Source organism: Pseudophryne corroboree, chromosome 9 (genome assembly GCF_028390025.1).
Source record: "Pseudophryne corroboree isolate aPseCor3 chromosome 9, aPseCor3.hap2, whole genome shotgun sequence".
Lineage (NCBI taxonomy): Eukaryota > Metazoa > Chordata > Amphibia > Anura > Myobatrachidae > Pseudophryne > Pseudophryne corroboree.
In genome coordinates, this window is record NC_086452.1 from 343,351,826 (window position 1) to 343,375,070 (window position 23,245).

At 44.6% G+C, this 23,245-nt stretch overlaps 1 protein-coding gene across 5 annotated transcripts in view; it reads right to left on the reverse strand.

The window, feature by feature from the left end:
- Positions 1-23,245, reverse strand: part of DMC1 (DNA meiotic recombinase 1) — a 465,896-nt gene that overhangs the window by 307,487 nt on the left and 135,164 nt on the right. For all 5 annotated transcript variants that reach the window (XM_063938805.1, XM_063938803.1, XM_063938804.1 and 2 more), the window contains exon 3: positions 17,414-17,458. In XM_063938805.1, the coding sequence (XP_063794875.1) occupies positions 17,414-17,458 (45 nt within the window). The remainder of the gene's footprint in view (positions 1-17,413; positions 17,459-23,245) is intronic.

The window sequence follows — 23,245 nt, forward strand, 5'->3', positions numbered from 1 at the left end:
CACACTCCCTGGAAATTTTTTCCTTGTGTGACTGCTCCCCAGCCACTCAGGCTGGCATCCGTGGTCACCAGGACCCAGTCCTGAATGTCGAATCTGCGGCCCTTTCATAGATGAGCACTCTGCAGCCACCGCAGAAGAAAACACCCTTGTCCTTGGAGACAGGGTTATCCGCTGATGCATCTGAAGATGCGATCCGGACCATTTTCCCAGCAGATTCCACTGAAAGGTTCTTGCGTGAAATCTACCGAATGGGATCGCTTTGTAAGAAACCACCATTTTTCACAGGACCCTTGTGCAATGATGCACTGATACTTTTCCTGGTTTTAGGAGGTTCCTGACTAGCTCGGATAACTCCCTGGCCTTCTTCTCCGGGAGAAAACATCCTTTTCTGGACTGTGTCCAGAATCATTCCTAGGAACATTAGACGTGTCGTCGGAAAAGGCTGCGATTTTGGAATATTTAGAATCCACTCGTGCTGTCGTAGAACTACTTGAGATAGTGCTACTCCGACCGCCAACTGTTCTCTGGACCTTGCCCTTATCAGGAAAGCGTCCATATTTCTTTTAGGAAGAATCATCATTTCGGCCATTACCATGGTAAAGACCCGGGGTGCCGTGGACAATCCAAACGGCAGCGTCTGAACGGATAGTGACAGTTCTGTACCACGAACCTGAGATACCCTTGGTGAGAAGGGCAAAATTTGGACATGTAGGTAAGCGTCCCTGATATCCAGTGACACCATATCGTCCTGGTTCGCTATCACTGCTCTGAGTGACTCCATCTTGATTTGAACCCTTGTATGTAATTGTTCAAATCTTTTAGATCTCACCGAGCCGTTTGGCTTCAGTACCACAATATAGTGTGGAATAATACCCCTTCCCTTGTTGTAGGAGGGGTACTTTGATTATCACCTGCTGGGAATACAGCCTGTGAATTTTTTCCCAATACTGCCTCCCTGTCGGAGGGAGACGTTGGTAAAGCAGACTTTAGGAACTTGTGAGGGGAAGACGTCTCGAATTTCCAATGTACACCTGGGATACTACGTGTAGGATCCAGGAGTCCACTTGCGAGTGAGCCCACTGCGTGCTGAAACTCTTGAGATGACCCCCCACCGCACCTGAGTCCGCTTGTATGGCCCCAGCGTCATGCTGCGGACTTGGCAGAAGCTGTGGAGGACTTCTGTTCCTGGGAATGGGCTGCCTGCTGCAGTCTTCTTCCCTTTCCTCTAACCCTGGGCAGATATGACTGGCCTTTTGCCCGCCTGCCTTTATGGGTACGAAAGGACTGAGACTGAAAAGACTGTGTCCTTTTCTGCTGAGATGTGACTTGGGGTAACAAAAGTGGATTTTCCAGCTGTTGCCATGGCCACCAGGTCCGATGGACCGCCCCTTTATACGGCAATACTTCCATGTGCCGTCTGGAATCTGCATCACCTGACCACTGTCATGTCTATAAACATCGTCTGGCAGATATGGACATCACATCTACTCTTGATGCCAGAATGCAAATATCCCTCTGCGCATCTCGCATATATAGAAATGCATCCTTAAAATGCTCTATAGTCAATAAAATATTGTTCCTGTCAAGGGTATCAATATTTTCAGTCAGGAAATCCGACCAAGCCCCCCCCAGCGCTGCACATCCAGGCTGAGGCGATTGCTGGTCGTAGTATAACACCAGTATGTGTGTATATACTTTTTAGGATATTTTTCAGCTTCCTATCAGCTGGCTCTTTGAGGGCGGCCGTATCTGGAGACAGTAACGCCACTTGTTTTTATAAGCGTGTGAGCGCCTTATCCACCCTAAGGTGTGTTTCCCAACTCGCCCTCACTTCTGGCGGGAAAGGGTATACCTCCAATAATTTTCTATCGGAGGAAACCCACGTATCATCACACACTTTAATTTATCTGATTCAGGAAAAACTACAAGTAGATTATTCCCACCCTACATAATACCCTTATTTGTGGTACTTGTAGTATCAGAAATATGTAACACCTCCTTCATTGCCCTTAACATGTAACGTGTGGCCCTAAAGGAAAATACGTTTGTTTCTTCACCGTCGACACTGAAGTCAGTGTCCGTGTCTGTGTCGACCAACTGAGGTAAATGGGCGTTTTTACAAGCCCCTGACGGTGTCTGACACGCCTGGACAGGTACTAATTTGTTTGCCGGCCGTCTCATGTCGTCAACCGACCTTGCATCGTATTGACATTATCACGTAATTCCTAAATAAGCCATCCATTCCGGTGTCGACTCCCTAGAGAGTGACATCACCAATACCGGCAATTTGCTCCGCCTCCTCACCAACATCGTCCTCCTACATGTCGACACACACGTACCGACACACAGCACACACACAGGGAATGCTCTGATAGAGGACAGGACCCCACTAGCCCTTTGGGGAGACAGAGGGAGAGTTTGCCAGCACACACCAAAAACGCTATAATTATACAGGGACAACCCCTTATACAAGTGTTTTCCCTTATAGCATTTTCACATATGTAATCATATCGCCAAATAAGTGCCCCCCCTCTCTGTTTTAACCCTGTTTCTGTAGTGCAGTGCAGGGGAGAGCCTGGGAGCCTTCCTCACAGCAGAGCTGAGCAGGAAAATGGCGCCGTGTGCTGAGGAGAATAGGCCCCGCCCCCTAAAACGGCGGGCTCTTCTCCCGGAGTTTGTGAGATCTGGCAGGGGTTAAATACATCCATATAGCCTCAAGGGCTATATGTGATGTATTTTAGCCATAAAAAAGGTATAATACATTGCTGCCCAGGGCGCCCCCCCCAGCGCCCTGCACCCTCAGTGACCGCTGGTATGAAGTGTGCTGACAACAATGGCGCACAGCTGCAGTGCTGTGCGCTACCTTATGAAGACTGAAAGTCTTCTGCCGCCTGTTTCTGGACCTCTGGACCTCTTCAACTTCGGCATCTGCAAGGGGGGTCGGCGGCACGGCTCCGGGACGAACCCCAGGGTGAGACCTGTGTTCCGACTCCCTCTGGAGCTAATGGTGTCCAGTAGCCTAAGAAGCAAATCCATCCTGCACGCAGGTGAGTTTACTTCTCTCCCCTAAGTCCCTCGTAGCAGTGAGCCTGTTGCCAGCAGGACTCACTGAAAATAAAAAACCTAACTTAAACTTTTATTCTAAGCAGCTCAGGAGAGCCACCTAGATTGCACCCTTCTCGGCCGGGCACAAAAATCTAACTGAGGCTTGGAGGAGGGTCATAGGGGGAGGAGCCAGTGCACACCACCTGATCCTAAAGCTTTTATTATTGTGCCCTGTCTCCTGCGGAGCCGCAAAACCCCATGGTCCTGACGGAGTCCCCAGCATCCACTTAGGACGTTAGAGAAATTTGCAATATGGTTATGTCCTACTTGGTCCCATATGTCCTCCCCGATGATGCATATTTCATATGCGGGAGGAAGGTGTATAAGTGGCTTGCCCCAAACTCAGAAGGATTGTGTTATATTGGAAAAGTACTACCTGAAATAATGACTGTATCGCATAACAAAATGGATTTGATTTACGACCCAACCATTGAAACCACGCTGTGATAAAAGGTGATTCCACGACCTGTTTCTTTCACCTGTTTCTCCTTTGTTCCTCTCCAAGGTGAAAAGACATCTGCTTGAAAGAAGAAATTTGACAACCGCGTATACAGACAACAGATGGACTAAAGAAGAAGTTTTGACAACCTTGTACACAGACAACTGATGAACTATGCCATAGACCCCCTTATCCCTAGTAACGTTAAAATTTACGCTAGCCCAACACTTTTTGTAAGTCTATGGACATTGACAAAGCTTTTGCTCGCACTTTTGACAAAAGCCCAAAGAAGACTGCAGTCAACAGACACCAGACAAGACTTCAATCGACAAATGTTCATTAACCTCACCTAGAATACGACGGCATTTCCCATAATTGTTCTTTATCTTCATCTCTACAACCTTCAGGTAATGACACACATAGTCGATAGGGAATACAGGCACAAATATCAGCATTCACATATTCCCCCATTCATGTATCATCAACTAAAATGTGCTCCCCCATTTTGTTGTAACCAAAAGCCGAAGAGAGCTCGGTAAAGTTTGACAGCCCATCCACAGACCCGTACCACGGGATAAGAAGGAATTCAAATGTATACTTCGCAATACCTCGAAGCTTGATTTAAAACACGTACGGCACGATGATACATGACCCCCCAAACACGGATTCATACACACATGCTTCTGCTATCTCACTAGGTCATACCCTTTTCCCACCTTCTTCTCTCCTCCCTTACCCAATCATGGAAATGTATTTACATATGACATATATTTTTCTCTTTTTGAAATGTTTTAGGAAGTGGCAGTTATTGGTGACTGCCAAAGGGTGGACTGTCAAAGTCAAAAATATTACATAGAGAGAACATACAAACTGCACACATTTAAGTCGCTATACTTGCAAATATGCGCAGCGAGCACAGCAATATATGGTAACACACGCATTTACACGGACATGGCACAGAGATGGATTCGACACTTATTTCATACAGTACATAATTATAATAATATCAAGCACCAGACATCATGGAGATTTAAAATTAGCTAATGAATTAATGTCATGAATGTGTATTATTTGAACAGAACCAGATATACCCGTCATGTTTAATATTGAAACAAGCAGATTGGTGTGTAGATTAATTTGATACTTGTTGTGAAGTTGTGGGACATTGCAGCGGATAGATATGATTATATGTATAAAAGCTAAAAAATCACTTTGTTAGAACAATGCAGTGAACAGGGAACTGAAGACAACCCTTTTGGTAGTTTCAGGGCTGAACCTGATCAGCATATACAAAGCAAGAGAGACCCCTCCCCCAGGAACTAGTCACACAGGAATGTAGTTCCTGGCTAGAGAAGAGGTCAGGGTTCAGTCGCTTATGGCCTCAGAGGACAGATGTACTGTAGCTACACTCAGAACAAAGCTCTCAGAAGCATGGCTGGATCATCACCAGGCACCTTACAAAGGCTAAGTATCATAATCTCAATATCACATGGCTGATTGGCATAGAATAGTTTAAATATGTGTTTGAGGTAGAGTAGTTGTGAAGTGATTGGTATAGAGTAGTTAGTGGAGATACAAATGGCTTAAGGTTAATGAGGCTTGTGCAGTTGTGTGATTGTTATGTGTTGGTGATGATACTCTATGAAATCTGTGATGAATTGGAACAGTAGACAATCTGTAGCATAGCATCTCTGGTATAATTTTGTGGATGGTGATTTATAACAGATTGTAGTGGTTTTATATAGAGTGCATCTTGCTGAAATATAGCATGTGTTTGTAGGAATGGCAGGATGATATGTGTGGTTACATTGTGATCAGGTGTAGAAGATGGCTGCTGCTGGGTGTTTTCCCCTCCCCCTTTGAACCATGTGTTGCAGTCTTTGGAATCATGGGAGGTTTTTCCCAAAATGGAGTCTAGCTTCTGCCCCATGCGGCATTGTAGGGACAATTGTGTTGCTGGGTGTTGTGTATATAGGGACAGGCAGCCTGGGTAAGCTCAAGTATTTTCTCCACAAAGATTCTCAGCATTGACTAACTGCGCAGCGATTGTTCCTCACATGTGTAAGATTCTCTGCAGCCATATAACCATATTGTCTTATTGTTATTGTTAGCCATTCTCTCTCCCCCTCTCTCTCCCCCTTAAACGTACTTGTGTCTTTATTGTATTATATGTTAGTTACTTGGTTAGATATTCTATGTTATTTTGGTAGTGTATAGCTTGTATTGTATTATTCTTTTTGAACGTTCATTCTCTCACTAAAGGCGTTAGAACCTTAGACCGGTATTTGATTGATTATTATAAATGCATAAAGGTTCTCAGAGCGTCATAGTCGCTCATACAGCTTTTAAGCTAACAAGGTTACACTGCATTACATCTACACATTATCACTGCACAAATGTTTACAGTATAAGTACATTCCTTAAGGTATAGTTAAGGGCGTACCCTTGCGGTACTTTTTGCGCCAATTGCGTACTGTGTTCTTTAACCTTTAACGTGTCTTTAATAGGACAAATATTATAGACATTGTCAAGGGATAACCTTATATAAGTGTTTTTCCCTTATATAGCTGCTGTATTGATTTATCTGCCAAATTAGTGCCCCCCCTCTCTTGTTTTACCCTGTTTCTGTAGTGCAGGACTGCAGGGGAGAGTCAGGGAGCTTCCCTCCAACGGAGCTGTGAGGGAAAATGGCGCCAGTGTGCTGAGGAGATAGGCTCCGCCCCCTTCTCGGCGGCCTTTCTCCTGCTTTTTTAAGGAAAAACTGGCAGGGGTTAAATGCATCCATATAGCCCAGGAGCTATATGTGATGTATTTTTTGCCATCTAAGGTATTTTTATTGCGTCTCAGGGCGCCCCCCCCCCAGCGCCCTGCACCCTCAGTGACCGGAGTGTGAAGTGTGCTGAGAGCAATGGCGCACAGCTGCGGTGCTGTGCGCTACCTTATTGAAGACAGGACGTCTTCTGCCGCCGATTTCCCGGACCTCTTCTGTCTTCTGGCTCTGTAAGGGGGCCGGCGGCGCGGCTCTGGGACCCATCCATGGCTGGGCCTGTGATCGTCCCTCTGGAGCTAATGTCCAGTAGCCTAAGAAGCCCAATCCACTCTGCACGCAGGTGAGTTCGCTTCTTCTCCCCTTAGTCCCTCGGTGCAGTGAACCTGTTGCCAGCAGGATTCACTGAAAATAAAAAACCTATACTTAAACTTTTTCACTAAGCAGCTCAGGAGAGCCACCTAGTGTGCACCCTTCTCGTTCGGGCACAAAAATCTAACTGAGGCTTGGAGGAGGGTCATAGGGGGAGGAGCCAGTGCACACCAGGTAGTCCTAAAGCTTTTACTTTTGTGCCCAGTCTCCTGCGGAGCCGCTATTCCCCATGGTCCTTTCGGAGTTCCCAGCATCCACTAGGACGTCAGAGAAATATATATATATACATACTAGGGTCTCAATCCCTGCTGATAAGGTACCTGTCCATGCTGCTACAGCGCTATAAACCCATGCCGACACAATCGCCGGTCTGAGTAGTGTACCAGAATGTGCACGCTATCTGCAGGATCCCTGAGGATAGCTTTTAAGTCAGCGCTACCTTTTGGGCAAACTTGACACCCTAGGGGAAGATTCCCATCGTATCCTGGCCCTAGTAGGGAAAGGATACTCCCTGAGAATTCTTTGTGGGAAACTGCAGTCTCTTGTCTGGAGATTCCCGCTCTTTTTCATCATGAGAGGAGGGAAATTTACCGCAGCTTTCTTCCCCTTAAACATGTGTACCCTTGTGTTAGGGACAGATGAGTCATCAGTGATATGCAAAACATTTTTTATTACAATAATCATATATTGAATACTTTCCTGCCATTTTGGCTGTAACTTTGCATTATCGTAGTCGACACTGGAGTCAGACTCCGTGTCGATATCAGTGTCTATTATTTTGGATAGTGAGCATTGAGAGACCCTGAAGGTCTCTGCGACATAGGGACAGACATGGGTAGATTCCCTGTCTGTTCCCTAATCATTTGTGCAATAAATTCACCTTAGCACTTAATTACACATATCCAAACAGGTGTCGGCGTTGTCGACGGAGACACCCCTCACACACACATTTGCTCCATCTCCTCCTTAGGGGAGCCTTTTACCTCAGACATGTCGACACACACGTACCGACACACCACACATTCAGGGAATGCTCATCTGAAGACAATTCCCCCACAAGGCCCTTTGGAGAGACAGAGAGAGAGTATGCCAGCACACACCTCAGCGCTATTAACCCAGGAATAACACAGTAACTTAATGTTAACCCAGTAGCTGCTGTTTATATTGATTTTTGCGCCGAATTATGTGCCCCCCCCTCTCTTTTTACCCTCTTCTACCGTGTATCTGCAGGGGAGAGGCTGGGGAGCTTCCTCTCAGCGGTGCTGTGGAGAAAAAACATGGCGCTGGTGAGTGCTGAGGAAGAAGCCCCACCCCTTCGACGGCGGGCTTCTGTCCCGCTTAAATATACATTTTCTTGGCGGGGGCTCAAACATATATACAGTGCCCAACTGTATATATGTTCACTTTTGCCAAAAAGAGGTCCAAATGCTGCCCAGGGTGCCCACCCCCCTGCACCCTGCACCCTTACAGTGACCGGAGTATGTGAGGTGTGTGGGAGCAATGGCGCACAGCTGCAGTGCTGTGCGTTACCTCAGTGAAGACCGGAGTCTTCTGCCGCCAATTTCGAAGTCTTCTTGCTTCTCATGCTCACCCGGCTTCTGTCTTCCGGCTCTGCGAGGGGGGCGGCGCGGCTCTGGGATCGGACGACGAGGGTGAGATCCTGTGTACGATCCCTCTGGAGCTAATGGTGTCTAGTAGCCTAAGAAGCAGGACCTATCTTCAGAGAGTAGGGCTACTTCTTTCCCCTCTGTCCCACGATGCAGGGAGTCTGTTGCCAGCAGAGCTCCCTGAAAATAAAAAACCTAACAAAATACTTTCTCACAGCAAGCTCAGGAGAGCTCACTGAAAAGCACCCAGCTCGTCCGGGCACAGATTCAAAACTGAGGTCTGGAGGAGGGACATAGAGGGAGGAGCCAGAGCACACCAGAATCTAAATTCTTTCTTAAAGTGCCCATGTCTCCTGCGGAGCCCGTCTATTCCCCATGGTCCTTACGGAGTCCCCAGCATCCACTAGGACGTTAGAGAAATGTAGTTTACAAGGATGTCCACTAAAATTAAAGTGGCATGCCAATATAACAATAATAATAATAATTATTAATTGCATTTTAGTAATTTGTTGATTTTATTCATATATAATCACAAATGTTATGTGTGTAGTTATGTTTTATATTTTTTTTTTTAAAAGCCGTTTTACATTTGATTAAACACCAGCGCTTTTCATTATACTTGCGCTTGTGGTTCTATTTGAAATTCCGTAGCGAAGCATGGGTATTCAGCTCGTGGTATATAAATGGAGAAAAAGAAGAACAATAGTGCTCACAATGTGTAATGTAAATTAAAGCATAAAAAATTTAAAAACTGTCATCACAGTGTGGGTCAAAGTGGATCAGGTACCAGATGGAAGAAATAATATGGGAAGTCAGAAATACTAGAGGATGTTCTGGGAAGGTCCCTAGTCCATCCAGGTGGATGGTATACAGACTCCAGGATGACTCCAAGTATTCAGGATTATGCTTGACGCGTTTCAAGGTAAGTCTTTATCAAAAGTGGTAGTATTGTCTTAATCACATGAATTGATAATATAGCATGAAGAAATAACATGTAGACCAGAACGAGGCTTGGTCTCCATTTGTCATTTTCAGTTTATGTCGGAAATGGCATTGCAGCTATGAGCTGGATGATAAAGGATCATGGACTTTTGCGTGTCACCAAGCATTCCATGGGGTATATTTACTAAAATTCGTATTTTTCAGAATGAGCTTAAAGTTCAAACACAAATGACATCGAATGTGTAAAAGTGCAACTTTTTGAATGGATTACGACTCATTTACTAAGCTGTCGTATTTGAAATTTTCGTGTTTTCCGATGTCGATGTCATTCGTGTTTTTCAAAGGTAGAATGCGGCCGATTTTGTAGATTTGCGGCCGTGTTATGCTTTTTTTTACCGACTGCGTCATTTTTTGGTTACGCAGTGTTTATCCGTTCCCGGCCGCGTTTTTTTTCTAAGTTTCGTTTTTGTCACTCGTCCGTGATTGGTTTGTTTCGTGATGGAGGAGTATCTGTGCTCATTACTATAAATCCGCTCCAAACCGGCCACACCTCGTGGGTTTAGTTAGTGGAGAGGTGAGAGGAAGGTGTGTTAGGAGTTGGTGAGTTGTTTGGAGTTTTTGGCGGTTTGGAGGAGGTTCTTTGAGTGCTGTACTGTGTGTGTAAGTAGGCTTGTCATACTTGTTGTGTAGTTATTTAAAAGTCTGTCTAGTTTTTTGTCTTTGTTTTTTTTTTACGTCTATAGTCATTGTTTGTGTGTGTGTGTGTGTGTGTGTGTGTGTGTGTGTGTGTGTGTGTGTGTTTGGTGTGTGGTGTGTAGTGGAGGAGTGTGTTTACTGTTTTTTTTTCTCAGTGTTATTTGTTGTTTGTCCTGATTATGTCCCAGTCAGAGGTGAGTGTGGTGGAGGAGGTGAGTGAGAGGGAGGAGGTGAGTGAGGTGGAGGAGGTTAGTGAGGCAGAGGAGGAGGGTGAGGTTGCTGCTGCGGCCTCCAGTGAGAGTGAGAGTGATGCTGATGGCGCTCCGCAGCCACGCACCACTACGAAGACAGGCAGAAATGTAAAATTTAGTCACGCAGAAAATGTGGCATTGGTGAATGAGTTAATGCGTCATCATCGGCACCTGTTTGGCCCTCAGGCCTCCAAGGTGACATCTCGCAGAAAGGCTGTGCTGTGGGGTCAAGTAGTTTCGGCAGTGAACTGCGAGGGTGTGGTGAGGCGGACTGAGGACACTTGCCGAAAGCGATTTTATGACATAAAGCGTAGGGTAAAGGCAAAGATGGCCAAGGAGGCAAAGTCAGCCCGACAAACTGGGGGTGGCCATCCTTTCATTGCCACATATGCTGAGTGGGAGGAGCCCGTGCGTCGCATTATTCCACACGAAGTTGTCTGTGCCACTCATGTCAGAGATTCTTATCGGCCCAGGCAGGATGGTGAGTATTGTTTTGTTTCTTCTTATCAGTGTAATTGTTTTAAAAATGTGTTTTAATGTGGGCAAAACTGTTTTTAGTGTTTGGCATATTTGTTGCATTGAGGATGTGTTGTTTTAATGTGTTTGTGTGTGAGGGATATGTATTATGACATATGAAATGTTTGTTTGTTTTTTCTTTTTGGGATTTTCACCATCATTTACGTTATGTAAAAGGAATGATTATGTGTGCCATATGGGGCTCAGACCATACTGTAATTTTTGCAATTTGTATGTTCCCAGTTTGATAGTTTAATGTTTATACCTATTAATATTGGCTTACGTTGTCTGGTACAAATTGTTGAAGTAGTGATGTGTGTAAAACGTTGTGTTCCTAGTTGTAACCATTACCTTTATCCATTTATGTTGAATGTGCTTAGCATGGTTTTTTGTTTTCAGTATCAGATGGTATATTTGCTGCAGCTGATTTGTCAGTTCTACTGTATGTATAAGTTGTAAGCATATGTGGTATTTGAATATAGCATTTGTTATGTAGTGTTTTACTGCACATTCCTTGTTTGTGGCAAACATCTATGTTGTAGCAAGCATAGGTGTTTTTGGTAAAGTAAGCAGGTGTGGTCATGTTGTTGTATTTTTTGATGTATTTTATATCTGTACTTGCTGACGACAATATATGGCGGACTATTTTTAATAACAATTTTCAAAACACAGGTATGGTTTTGATTTTCCTAATGGCTACATGGCTAATGTTGATTATCATATTGTAAATGTTTTGGCAAAAATACATACCATAATGCTAAATAGTTTTCAGTGTCACAAAGAAGAGCAGCCCGTAATAGCAGGACAAATGTTGCACAGGAGGATGCTGCTGCTACTACAGGTAAAGTATCCTTTATGGGTTTTTTTAGCCAAAATATATTTTTGAAAATACACTAATGTATTGCGTTTTTCCATAGTCCCATCCAGGCCACACCTTAGTCCGCAAATGCGCACAGGACAACCAACATCCAGCCGCAAACACGTGGCGTTGAAAAGACCACGGCCAGATCTCCCTAGGGCCACATCTGCATCTCCCCCTCACAGACGCATCTCTACTGTGTCCTCAAGGCCACCATCACAATTACTGGCACCTTCCCCAACACGGGAAGCAGAATCCCCTCATCTGGCTGGTGAGTCCATAAAATAACACATCTGAACACTTACAAACATAGTGTACTTCTGATAATTATGTCAACGAAACAAACACACAGTAATGCAGCGTCAGTATTTTTTTTCTACTAAAACAAACATTAATGTAAATGGCTGAACACCTCCTCACTAAAGCAACCAAACTACATGAGTGCACACTTGAGGTATACAGTAATATAATGCTTATTAAAGTGCACACCATAATCTGCTGGGCAAGCAGCACATGAGTATCATTGCTTATTGGGTTTTAATCTTATTATTAATATTTTCCTTGATTTATATGGCGGCACAAGGGATCCGCACCGCCCATAACACAGTACATAATTAAATCTGCAAACCTTGAAAAGCACAGTTATACTACAGGACAAAATAGGACAGGTTTAGAAAAGCCGGTGTTAGGTGCCATCAAAGGGAGTATTGAGTATAAGATAGTGAAAATAATTAAAGAAAAGGAACATGAGGAAAGAAGTCCCTGCTCCTGCGACCTTACAAAAAAGAAAAATGTTGGTCTACTATGCCATTCATGTTGTGTTTTCTGCCTCATCTTACTTCAACAGGGTTTGTACATGATTGTTTTTTTTTGTCTATTCCTGATTGTCTAATGTTTTTAAATCAATCAAAACCACGAACCTAAAACAAAATATTGTCTTCCGTTAAGAAAAATATTTGTTGTGGCTTTTGTTACAAACATATGTGTGTTATTTTTTGACAAACAGAATAATAAATGCAATGCAATATGATAGAAGTATAAAATACATGTTGCATATTACTACAATGTTGTATTCTTATACCACACACAGATGATGACAGCATGCCCACGGACCAGCAGACACTGCAAACTGATGCCACGTTTGTTCTGGATCTCCGCCCATTACAGACAACGCAACCTAGCACGGTACCTGTGGCCCCGCCTCCACAACAAACAAGTCCGCAACCAATAATGAGCCCAAGTACACCACTGGCTTAAACTGAAGAGCAGACATTTTGGGCCAACTGGGCAAACCACCAGAGGCTCAATTCAGAGTGTCTCCAAAGACAAAATCAGCTGCTGGCAAGTCTGCCACATTACATGCCACGCATAAGTAGAAATCTGAGCAGAGAACATTTGGAAACCAGTCGTGTTGCGACTTGTCTGGAGCAAATGCGGGCAGAAAACAGCACCATGATGACCACTTTACAGAGAATTCTGGATGAACAAATGAGGCAACACCAAAACTACCTGCATCTCCTTGAAAGGAACAATAGCCTTACAGAAAGTCTGGGTAGAATTATAGACAATAACACGGCCTCCAATAACCAATTAAATGCTACACTCACTAACTTAAGCCACAACATAAGTGCTTTACACTCCCAACAAGCGAGCACTAGCTCAGGAACTACAACTCCAATAAATACCCCAGTGACATCCCCAATAAGGAGGTCAAGCAGATCAAGAGCTCATGTCCCTGGCCCCACCTCTGAAGCCTCCAAGGCTACACGAAAAAAATAAAGCCAGCCTCTGCAGATGGCAGATGCATAAGTGGGGTTAACACTGTCTGTTGACGTTTGCAATGTACACACTTTCACACTTTAATAAACATATTTCATTTGTGGTTTAAACATAAAAATGTTGTGGATAATCGTTATTTCTACCATTTCTGAGGGTGAGATGTTAATCTTGTACTTATTGACCTTTTAAAGTATCACAATTATATGTGTAATTTTTGGTGAGGGTGCAACACATGTAAACACGCTTTTCAAAAGCAGGTCTATTTTTTCGTCGTATTTTTTTACGATTCTATCTTGAACACGAACGTAATGGACCTTTCACGGTGAAAAATACAAATACGAATTCTTGGTAAATTACCGAGTTCTACCAAATAACAGGCGTATTTGACCGATGGTGTATTCATTCGTATTTTTTTCCGTTGACTTAAAAAAAAAATACGAATGCCCTCATCACTGCCGAGATTTGTGTTTAGTAAATGACCGAGATGACACTTTGAAGAAAAAACACCATCTCGGTCAAAATCGGGAGCTTAGTAAATATACCCCCATATTGGCAAGCTATTTCCAGACATGGCATCATGCTTTTGTATCGGAAAAAAAACATTTGCAAGTTTCTTTGCATGTCAGCTTGCATTCAAAATTAAATTTCATTACTTCTGCATATTTTCAGTTCATTAAAACATTGTAAGAAGAACTATAATTCAACTTTGAAAAAGAAAAAAAAGAAAACAGAAGATACACATAGTTGCCTCTAAATATAAAATAAATATAAATGAAAACATTTATATTAAAAAAAAAAGTGGTATCTGGGGAGGCTCCCTTAAGATAATATTCCTCACTCTGGGAGGGGTATGTGAACATCTCTTTAATTGTTGCCCCAATATAACTGGTCTCGTTCACTAGAGACTATACAATACTTTTTTTGACATTGACCATTTTGAGATTCATCATATCGGCACTGCTAAAATGTGGACATGATAGAACGTTAACAAAGCGCCCGTTAGCCCTGTGGTCATTTACCTGGTCCCGGCAGCATCAACATTTGCAGTGACGGCTTCCGGGTCACTGATCACAGGATGAGCAGTTCCGGGGGAGTTATCTCCCAGGGTCCAGGTAAGTACAGTCCTCCTATTCCTAACCATCCCCCTAGTGCCTAACTCTAACTCCACTCCAAAGCCTAACCCTAATCATGACAATGTTGAAATGTCACATGTTGAAATTTTCCAATGTCAACATTGTGAACATGTTGACATTCTGTGGATGTCATCATTATAATTGCGGTCAGGATATCGGAGGAGGAGCACAGAGTGTGCTGAGGTTGAGGGAACTCTCTTCTATCTTGGCAAACAGTCAATTTTTGGTTGTGATGTTCCTCAAGCATGCTGAGGAAAATGATGATATAATGATATATAGATAGATAACTGCTGCCCAGTGGTGCAAGCAGAAATATTTTTTTAGTGGTAATGAGTGCCGAAAATGGGCGTGGTCATGTGTTGTGAGGGGGCGTGACCGCATGCTGCTAGTGGGAGTGGCTACATGACACTAGTGGCGTGGCCACACAACAGTCTCTTTTTTTTTTTATCTGGAGGCAAGGCTAAACACACAGTATATAGTGTAACACTGTAGGGGAACAGGGTGCCCTCTCCTGGGGTAGATGGCAGCAAGCAGCAGCTGAGAAATCATACAAGTCCAGTTTGTGGTGCAACTGGCCGCAACCAGTTTTATTAAGCAGAAAATAAAACAAACATCAAAAGAAAATACCTTGCCTGTCCGGCGCTAACTATACACAAGATGTTCCTGACTGTCTCTAAACATACACAGTTTTCCAGTAAATACTGTATGGCTCACTTGTATAAGGAAGCATGTTTCTCCCACAGAGGCTCTGCAGTCTTCCCAGGCAGTATGCCCACACTGATCAGGCTAGCAACCTTATAACACTCTTGCACAGCTGAAAGCCCTGATTAGCCCTCTGTGAGGCCAAAGACCCGAACTGGGCCCACTGTCTGGAACTTGCCCTCTCTCAGGGCCCTTATCCAGATTTTCCAACAGACTGAAAAAGTTCTAACAAAACAAAACATTTTCCTGGAAGTTTTCATTTTTCTAAAACATGTAAGACAAGAACCTGGGACAAACATACCTGCCCTCAAACACTATTCCAGTGTTCTTGTCACAATAGTAATGCCTCCAGTATAATAGAAATATATAGTGATACCTCCAGTATAATAGAAATATATAGTAATGCCCCCAATTTAATAACAATATATAGGAATGCCTCCATTATAACAGGAAAATACAGCCACTGTTGCACTCCCAGTAACCCTGACAAAGTGGGAGGAGCCGTCATGCTGCCAAGCACCATGGTCTTGTTGCTTTGTGGTACATTATAATAGTGGTAATGGCAAAATGTGTGGCAGGTAGTACTGAGTACCCGCTGCCAAATTCCTATGGGTACTCCGTACCCGAGCGTACCCGCATACTTGCACCGCTGCTGCTGCTGCCTGTTGTCGGTCCCTAAAGAAAGAATTAAGATATGCTTAAAAACAGCAGGGGCATTATGCAGGCTGAATGGTGCGACTCAGCATTCACAGTGGCCATCCTTCCATTCATAACCTTGCCGGACACAGATGTAGGTTCTTTGCCAGAGAATGCATGGTGAAGACGGTTGTCTCAGATTCTCTTGAAGAGATCCAGCATCATTGAGAGGGAGTATGAACAGGGAGCCAGCTGGTTCACGGTAGAGGAAGATGAACAGGTAGCGATGAGCTGGTGGAGGAAGATGAACAGGTAGCCAGCTGGGTCAAGGTTAGAAGGAAGAAAAAGAGGGGGAGACAGGCATCTCCGATCTACCAAACCCCAACAAATTTACCCGACTGGATGAAGATTCTGAGGATGGCAGTGAGGAAATGACGGAGCTGGAGAAGACCGTTCCCTCTAGCAATCGGAGGAAACACAACACTTGGAATTCAGAGTTTATCCTCATACCACTTTATACCCCCACCTCTTTAACGAACATACTTTTTAATGATATCCTAAAATTACTGAGCGTGGGACTGTTGATATTACATCTAGTACATAGTGGGCCTGAGTCAGAGTCATACGCAATGCTGATGTTCACGTAGCTGAGCTATTTTTTATGCTACTGCGCATGTGTAAAGATCCCTAAAACCTCCTACAGCACAAGCGTTACACAGAATGTGTGCACACAATGGCGCTGTTGCGATTGAGTATTTCATTCAAAAATGCCATGGAAAAGTGATAGGCATTCCTGGGCAGTTACAGGCAAGTGGCTTAGCACATGAGCACTGTACTATGGCGGTACTATGGGAGTGTCATGGGTGTGATACTGAAAGTGGCTTTGTATACAAACGCTAAACTGCTGGCAAAAGAGGCCACACTCAGACTGAGAAACTGAACATGCCATTGGGCTTGTGCAAGTTTTGATGGTGCCACTGAAGGTGCATGTAAATATGCACCAATCAGTATTTCAGCCATACCTCCCAACATGACCCTCTCCAGGAGGGACACATTATGTTTCAGCAACTACGGTCACTGACAGTAGGCATCTCAGTCCTTGCACATTCGGACACATGGATGTACACACGGGAAGGACTATGTAGCAGTATTTGCATAAAGTAGTAGAAAGGCAGATGTGGCCGCTTCTGTGCCCACTTCTGAATCAGGCCCAGAGTGTTTGCATTGTATCATGTTTTCATACTGAGCAAACTGCAAAAATATTTGCTACTTTAACGAAGTGCAACTTTAAGGTGTAAAATGTGCCCCAATAAAAGTATAAGGTCAGATCTAATGTCTGTCAGTTCAAAGCTGGGCCAAAGCTCAAGTCCTTCTGAAGAGGGAAATGTTGCACTTTGGTGAAAATCTAGGCACTGCTACACCAAAAAGGGGTCACAGAGTTACCCAAGGCTCAGAAGATAGTAGGTAAATGTTTATATAAAAGTTATTTTATTTGCATAGCCAGTTATGTGTGAGATTCAGTATCAAATATATAAAAAAAAAAAAACAACAACAACAACAACAACATTGCTAGCGTAACAAGTAATAAACAATTATAATTCATACTTACAATACCATGCTTCTGTAGCATATCAATATCTTGGAAAAAAGATTCCTAAAAAATATAACAAATATTAAAATACTGTATGTCTTTATGTTTTTGCTTACTGTTGCATTACCACCTAACAAAATATATTCCTTTGTGACCCCTTACCCTAGCCAGATTCCTTGGCAGCGAGGAAGAGAGAGAGCTTGTACTTTCTGGTGGACAAAACAAAAGCTACAAAAGAGATTGAGGCTTGTGGCTAGTTCTCTTCTCCACTATTTATTGTTTGCTAACACATTTACTTTGCCAGTTCTGTACACAAAACCATGAAAAAAAGCCACATGTACAGTAGCTGCCTCTGGGTCTCTGACTGGGGCTTTTTCCTAGGTTGTGAGAATTAACTTATAACCACAAGTTTTCTAATATACAATATGTCACTCAGCAAAATTTACAAATGAAAATGGATACATTCTGATTTGACATTCACTAATCCCAGATTTACCCATACAAGTACAGTATGGCACCTACTCCTCTGCATTCTTCTAACAGATTAATGGTTTACTTATTTACTTATTACAGGTTGAGTATCCCTTATCCAAAATGCTTGGGACCAGAAGTATTTTGGATATCGGATTGTTCCTGTATTTTGGAATAATTGCATACCATAATGAGATATCATGGCGATGGAACCCAAGTCTAAGCACAGAATACATTTATGTTTCATATACAGTTTATACACACAGCCTGTAGGTAATTTTAGCCAATATTTAAAAAAACTTTGTGCATTAAACAAAGTGTGTGTACATTCACACAATTCATTTATGTTTCATAGTCACACAGCCTGAAGGTCATTTCATACAATATTTTTAATAACTTTGTGTATTAAACAAAGTTTGTGTACATTGAGCCATCAGAAAACAAAGGTTTCACTATCTCAGGCTCGCTCAAAAAATTCCGCATTTCGGAATGTTTTGTTTTTACTAATTTACTTAGTAGCCTATAAGGCAACATGAAGGGGTTTTAGAATTTGATATTAGTTCTTAGAAATGCACTTGTCTCATGATTTGCTGGTCTCTCTATGCAGCCTGCCTGCACCAGTGGACCTGAGGAGGAGGTAATGGAGGGAGGATGGCCCAAAATCAGACCGGTCAGTATGCATGGTGATTGGCATTAAAATACCAATGGTGTCCTCCTCTGGGGTTTTCGGTGGTCTTTGGTGGGACTGCTGTGTTGGCAGAGCCGGCGGAACCTGCTCAGCAAAGGGATGCAAAGCAGGTAGGCGCCTGACGGGAGAGGTGCTCTCCCTGCTCTGCATCCCCGCTGCTGTCCAGCCCAGTGTTGCTGCCAGCTGCCGCTGCGCTTGTCACACTGTATGACAGACAGCAGCGCTGGCAGTGTGAAGCTGGGGTGGGGAAGAATATAACAATATAACAATTATGGGGGTATATTATTGCTATCTGGGTGCTGGGGTGGGGGTGTATTAATACTGGGCCTGATTTAAAGGTGGGTGGATCTGTAATAACTGCAGCAGCTGGTACTATGTCTTATGCTAATGCTGCAGCCAATGGGTGTCCTGATGTGACGTCCACCGGCTGTAATGCAAATCTGTCGATTTGCACATGAAGACGGGCCATCGACCAAACACCATTGCACCATGAGATATTAAAGCATCCCTGTGGTGCTCAGAATGTCCATTGTATCATAGCTGCCAGTGCCAGTGGAACTGCGTCTTTTGACGCAGTCCCTGACATTGACACGCCTACCGCCATTAGACTCCCTCCAATCACCTCGCAGGAATGCCTGTCGAAACTGCATGGTTCTCCATGCAATGTTGATATGTGTCTCTTGGTGGTTACGAGTGGGACACATTATATTGGTTCCACTTGACATAGTGCTAGCATTCATACATTCATAGGATTCTGTACTTTTACTGCTAGCATTCATACATTCATAGGATTCTGTACTTTTACATGTCTGCAGATCTGAAGGCTCAGACTTCGAAAAAACCAAGTGTGCAGAAGACGGGATCAGTGGAGTGGAGCTGATGCCCTCAGCGGTAAGTAGCTGTGACATGCACCCACCCAAACATTTTATATTATAAAACACACACATACATACATACATACACACACACACACACACACACACACACACACACACACACACATACATACATACATACATACATATATATATATATATATATATATATCTATCATAGCAAGGGGTCCGGCACTCTATTTTTGCGGTGCGCACCTTCGCCGCACACAGACCCTTTATTATCTATGGGCGGTAGGGCGCAAATTTATAGTTTGCAGGGGGGCGCCGAACACCCTAGCACCGGCCCTGTGTGTTGGCCTACCAAATAAACTCTTAGACCTCAGATAGAAGGTGATGCAGGTAGCAAGCAGATTATTGATCATGAGAGAATATAACTGAGCTATTGGGTACCCAGGGCCGGTTCAAGGGCGCTCTGCGCCCCGGGCAGGAAATGGGGTGTGGCCTAATACAGGGGGCGTGGTCAATTACGCCCCCTGTACATTAAAAGCGCAGCTTGAATGCTGAGCGGTGCGCGATGACGTCATCGCGCACCGCACAGCAAAAGGTCCTCTCCACGAAGGGAAACTAGACGCTATGAGTCTAGTTCCCTTCGTAGAGAGGACCTTTGCTGTGCGGTGCGCGATGACGTCATCGCGCACCGCTCAGCAAAGTTACTCTCCAGGAAGGGAAACTAGACGCATAGCGTCTAGTTCCCTTCAGGAGGCGGACGGGGACGGGGATGGGGACGGGGACGGCAGCGGAGGCGGACAGGGACACAGCGGGCAGCAGTGGCGGATCTTGCCACGGTGCGGCGCCCTCCGGATGGCGCCAGCGCCCTCCGGAAGGCGGCGCCCCGGGCAAAAGTCCTGCTTGCCCGTGGCAAGATCCGCCACTGTGGGTACCCTACGGTGGAAACACTGGATGCTTGTACCCCAAAGTTGCATAGGCCACGTAATCATGCAGCTGAAAAGTGATGCGTACACACAGCTCAGACACTTCCATGCCCAATTTTGATTCTTATGGGTATGGTAAACTAAAATGATCTTTTCTGCTTTACTGCGCTTGGTACAGAGCCAAGTATTTGGTAGATATACAGATGTGTCCTCTTACATCCTTGCTGTAGTCACACTGAACAACCCTTCAAGTCGTGCCATGCTGTAGCGGGACTTGGTAGCACCAAGCGTATTTTTTGCGTCTTTTGCCACAACGGGATCTCATCTGTCAGGATTCCAGCGTCAGTCTTATAGCCGCCGGGATCCCGACCATCGGAATCCCATACTGAATTCTTGCACATGTATGACTTCACTGTTTAAATGTATGATGTCATTCTATTGTATCTTTATACAAGTATACTTGTATTATTAAGATTCTGCAACCTAAATGAAAGTAAATAAAACCTAAATAAAATAAGATTTTACTCACCGGTAAATCTATTTCTCGTAGTCCGTAGTGGATGCTGGGTACTCCGTAAGGACCATGGGGAATAGACGGGCTCCGCAGGAGACTGGGCACTCTAAAAGAAAGATTAGGTACTATCTGGTGTGCACTGGCTCCTCCCACTATGACCCTCCTCCAGACGTCAGTTAGGATACTGTGCCCGGAAGAGCAGACACAATAAGGAAGGATTTTGAATCCCGGGTAAGACTCATACCAGCCACACCAATCACACCGTATAACTCGTGATACTATACCCAGTTAACAGTATGAAATATAACTGAGCCTCTCAACAGATGGCTCAACAATAACCCTTAGTTAGGCAATAACTACATACAAGTATTGCAGACAATCCGCACTTGGGATGGGCGCCCAGCATCCACTACGGACTACGAGAAATAGATTTACCGGTGAGTAAAATCTTATTTTCTCTGACGTCCTAGTGGATGCTGGGGACTCCGTAAGGACCATGGGAATTATACCAAAGCTCCCAAACGGGCGGGAGAGTGCGGATGACTCTGCAGCACCGAATGAGAGAACTCAAGGTCCTCCTCAGCCAGGTATCAAATTTGTAGAATTTAGCAAACGTGTTTGCCCCTGACCAAGTTGCAGCTCGGCAAAGTTGTAAAGCCGAGACCCCTCGGGCAGCCGCCCAAGATGAGCCCACTTTCCTCGTGGAATGGGCTTTTACTGATTTAGGATGCGGCAATCCAGCCGCAGAATGCTCCAGCTGAATTGTGCTACAAATTCAGCGAGCAATAGTCTGCTTAGAAGCAGGAGCACCTATTTTGTTGGGTGCCTACAGGATAAAAAGCGAGTCAGTTTTCCTGACTCCAGCCGTCCTGGAAATATAAATTTTTAAGGCCCTGACTACGTCCAGTAACTTGGAATCTTCCAAGTCCCTAGTAGCCGCAGGCACTACAATAGGTTGGTTCAAGTGAAAAGCTGATACCACCTTAGGGAGAAACTGGGGACGAGTCCTCAATTCTGCCCTATCCATATGGAAAATCAGATAAGGGCTTTTACATGACAAAGCCGCCAATTCTGACACACGCCTGGCCGAAGCCAAGGCCAATAACATGACCACTTTCCACGTGAGATATTTCAAATCCACAGTTTTAAGTGGCTCAAACCAATGTGATTTTAAGAAACTCAACACCACGTTGAGATCCCAAGGTGCCACAGGAGGCACAAAAGGGGGCTGAATATGTAGCACTCCCTTTACAAATGTCTGAACTCCAGGCAGTGAAGCCAGTTCTTTCTGGAAGAAAATCGACAGAGCCGAAATCTGGACCTTAATGGAACCCAAGTTTAGGCCCATAGTCACTCCTGACTGTAGGAAGTGCAGAAAACGACCCAGCTGAAATTCCTCTGTTGGGGCCTTCCTGGCCTCACACCACGCAACATATTTTCGCCAAATACGGTGATAATGGTTTGCGGTTACTTCTTTATTGGCTTTTATCAGCGTAGGAATGACTTCCTCCGGAATGCCCTTTTCCTTTAGGATCCGGAATTCAACCGCCATGCCGTCAAACGCAGCCGCGGTAAGTCTTGGAACAGACAGGGCCCCTGCTGTAGCAGATCCTGTCTGAGCGGTAGAGGCCATGGGTCCTCTAATATCATTTCTTGAAGTTCCGGGTACCAAGCTCTTCTTGGCCCATCCGGAACCACGAGTATCGTTCTTACTCCTCGTTTTCTTATTATTCTCAGTACCTTTGGTATGAGAGGCAGAGGAGGGAATACATAAACCGACTGGTACACCCACGGTGTCACTAGAGCGTCCACAGCTATTGCCTGAGGGTCCCTTGACCTGGCGCAATATCTAGTTTTTTGTTTAGGCGGGACGCCATCATGTCCACCTGTGGCCTTTCCCAACGGTTTACCAACAGTTGGAAGACTTCTGGATGAAGTTCCCACTCTCCCGGGTGTAGGTCGTGTCTGCTGAGGAAGTCTGCTTCCCAGTTGTCCACACCCGGAATGAACACTGCTGACAGTGCTAAGACGAGATTTTCCGCCCATCGGAGAATCCTTGTGGCTTCTGCCATCGCCATCCTGCTTCTTGTGCCGCCCTGTCGGTTTACATGGGCGACTACCGTGATGATGTCTGATTGGATCAGTACCGGCTGGTTTTGAAGCAGAGGCCTTGCCAGACTTAGGGCATTGTAAATGGCCCTCAGTTCCAGAATATTTATGTGTAGGGACAACTCCTGACTTGACCAAAGTCCTTGGAAATTTCTTCCCTGTGTGACTGCCCCCCAGCCTTGAAGGCTGGCATCCGTGGTTACCAGGACCCAGTCCTGTATGCCGAATCTGTGGCCCTCTTGAAGATGAGCACTCTGCAGCCACCACAGTAGAGATACCCTGGTCCTTGGAGACAGGGTT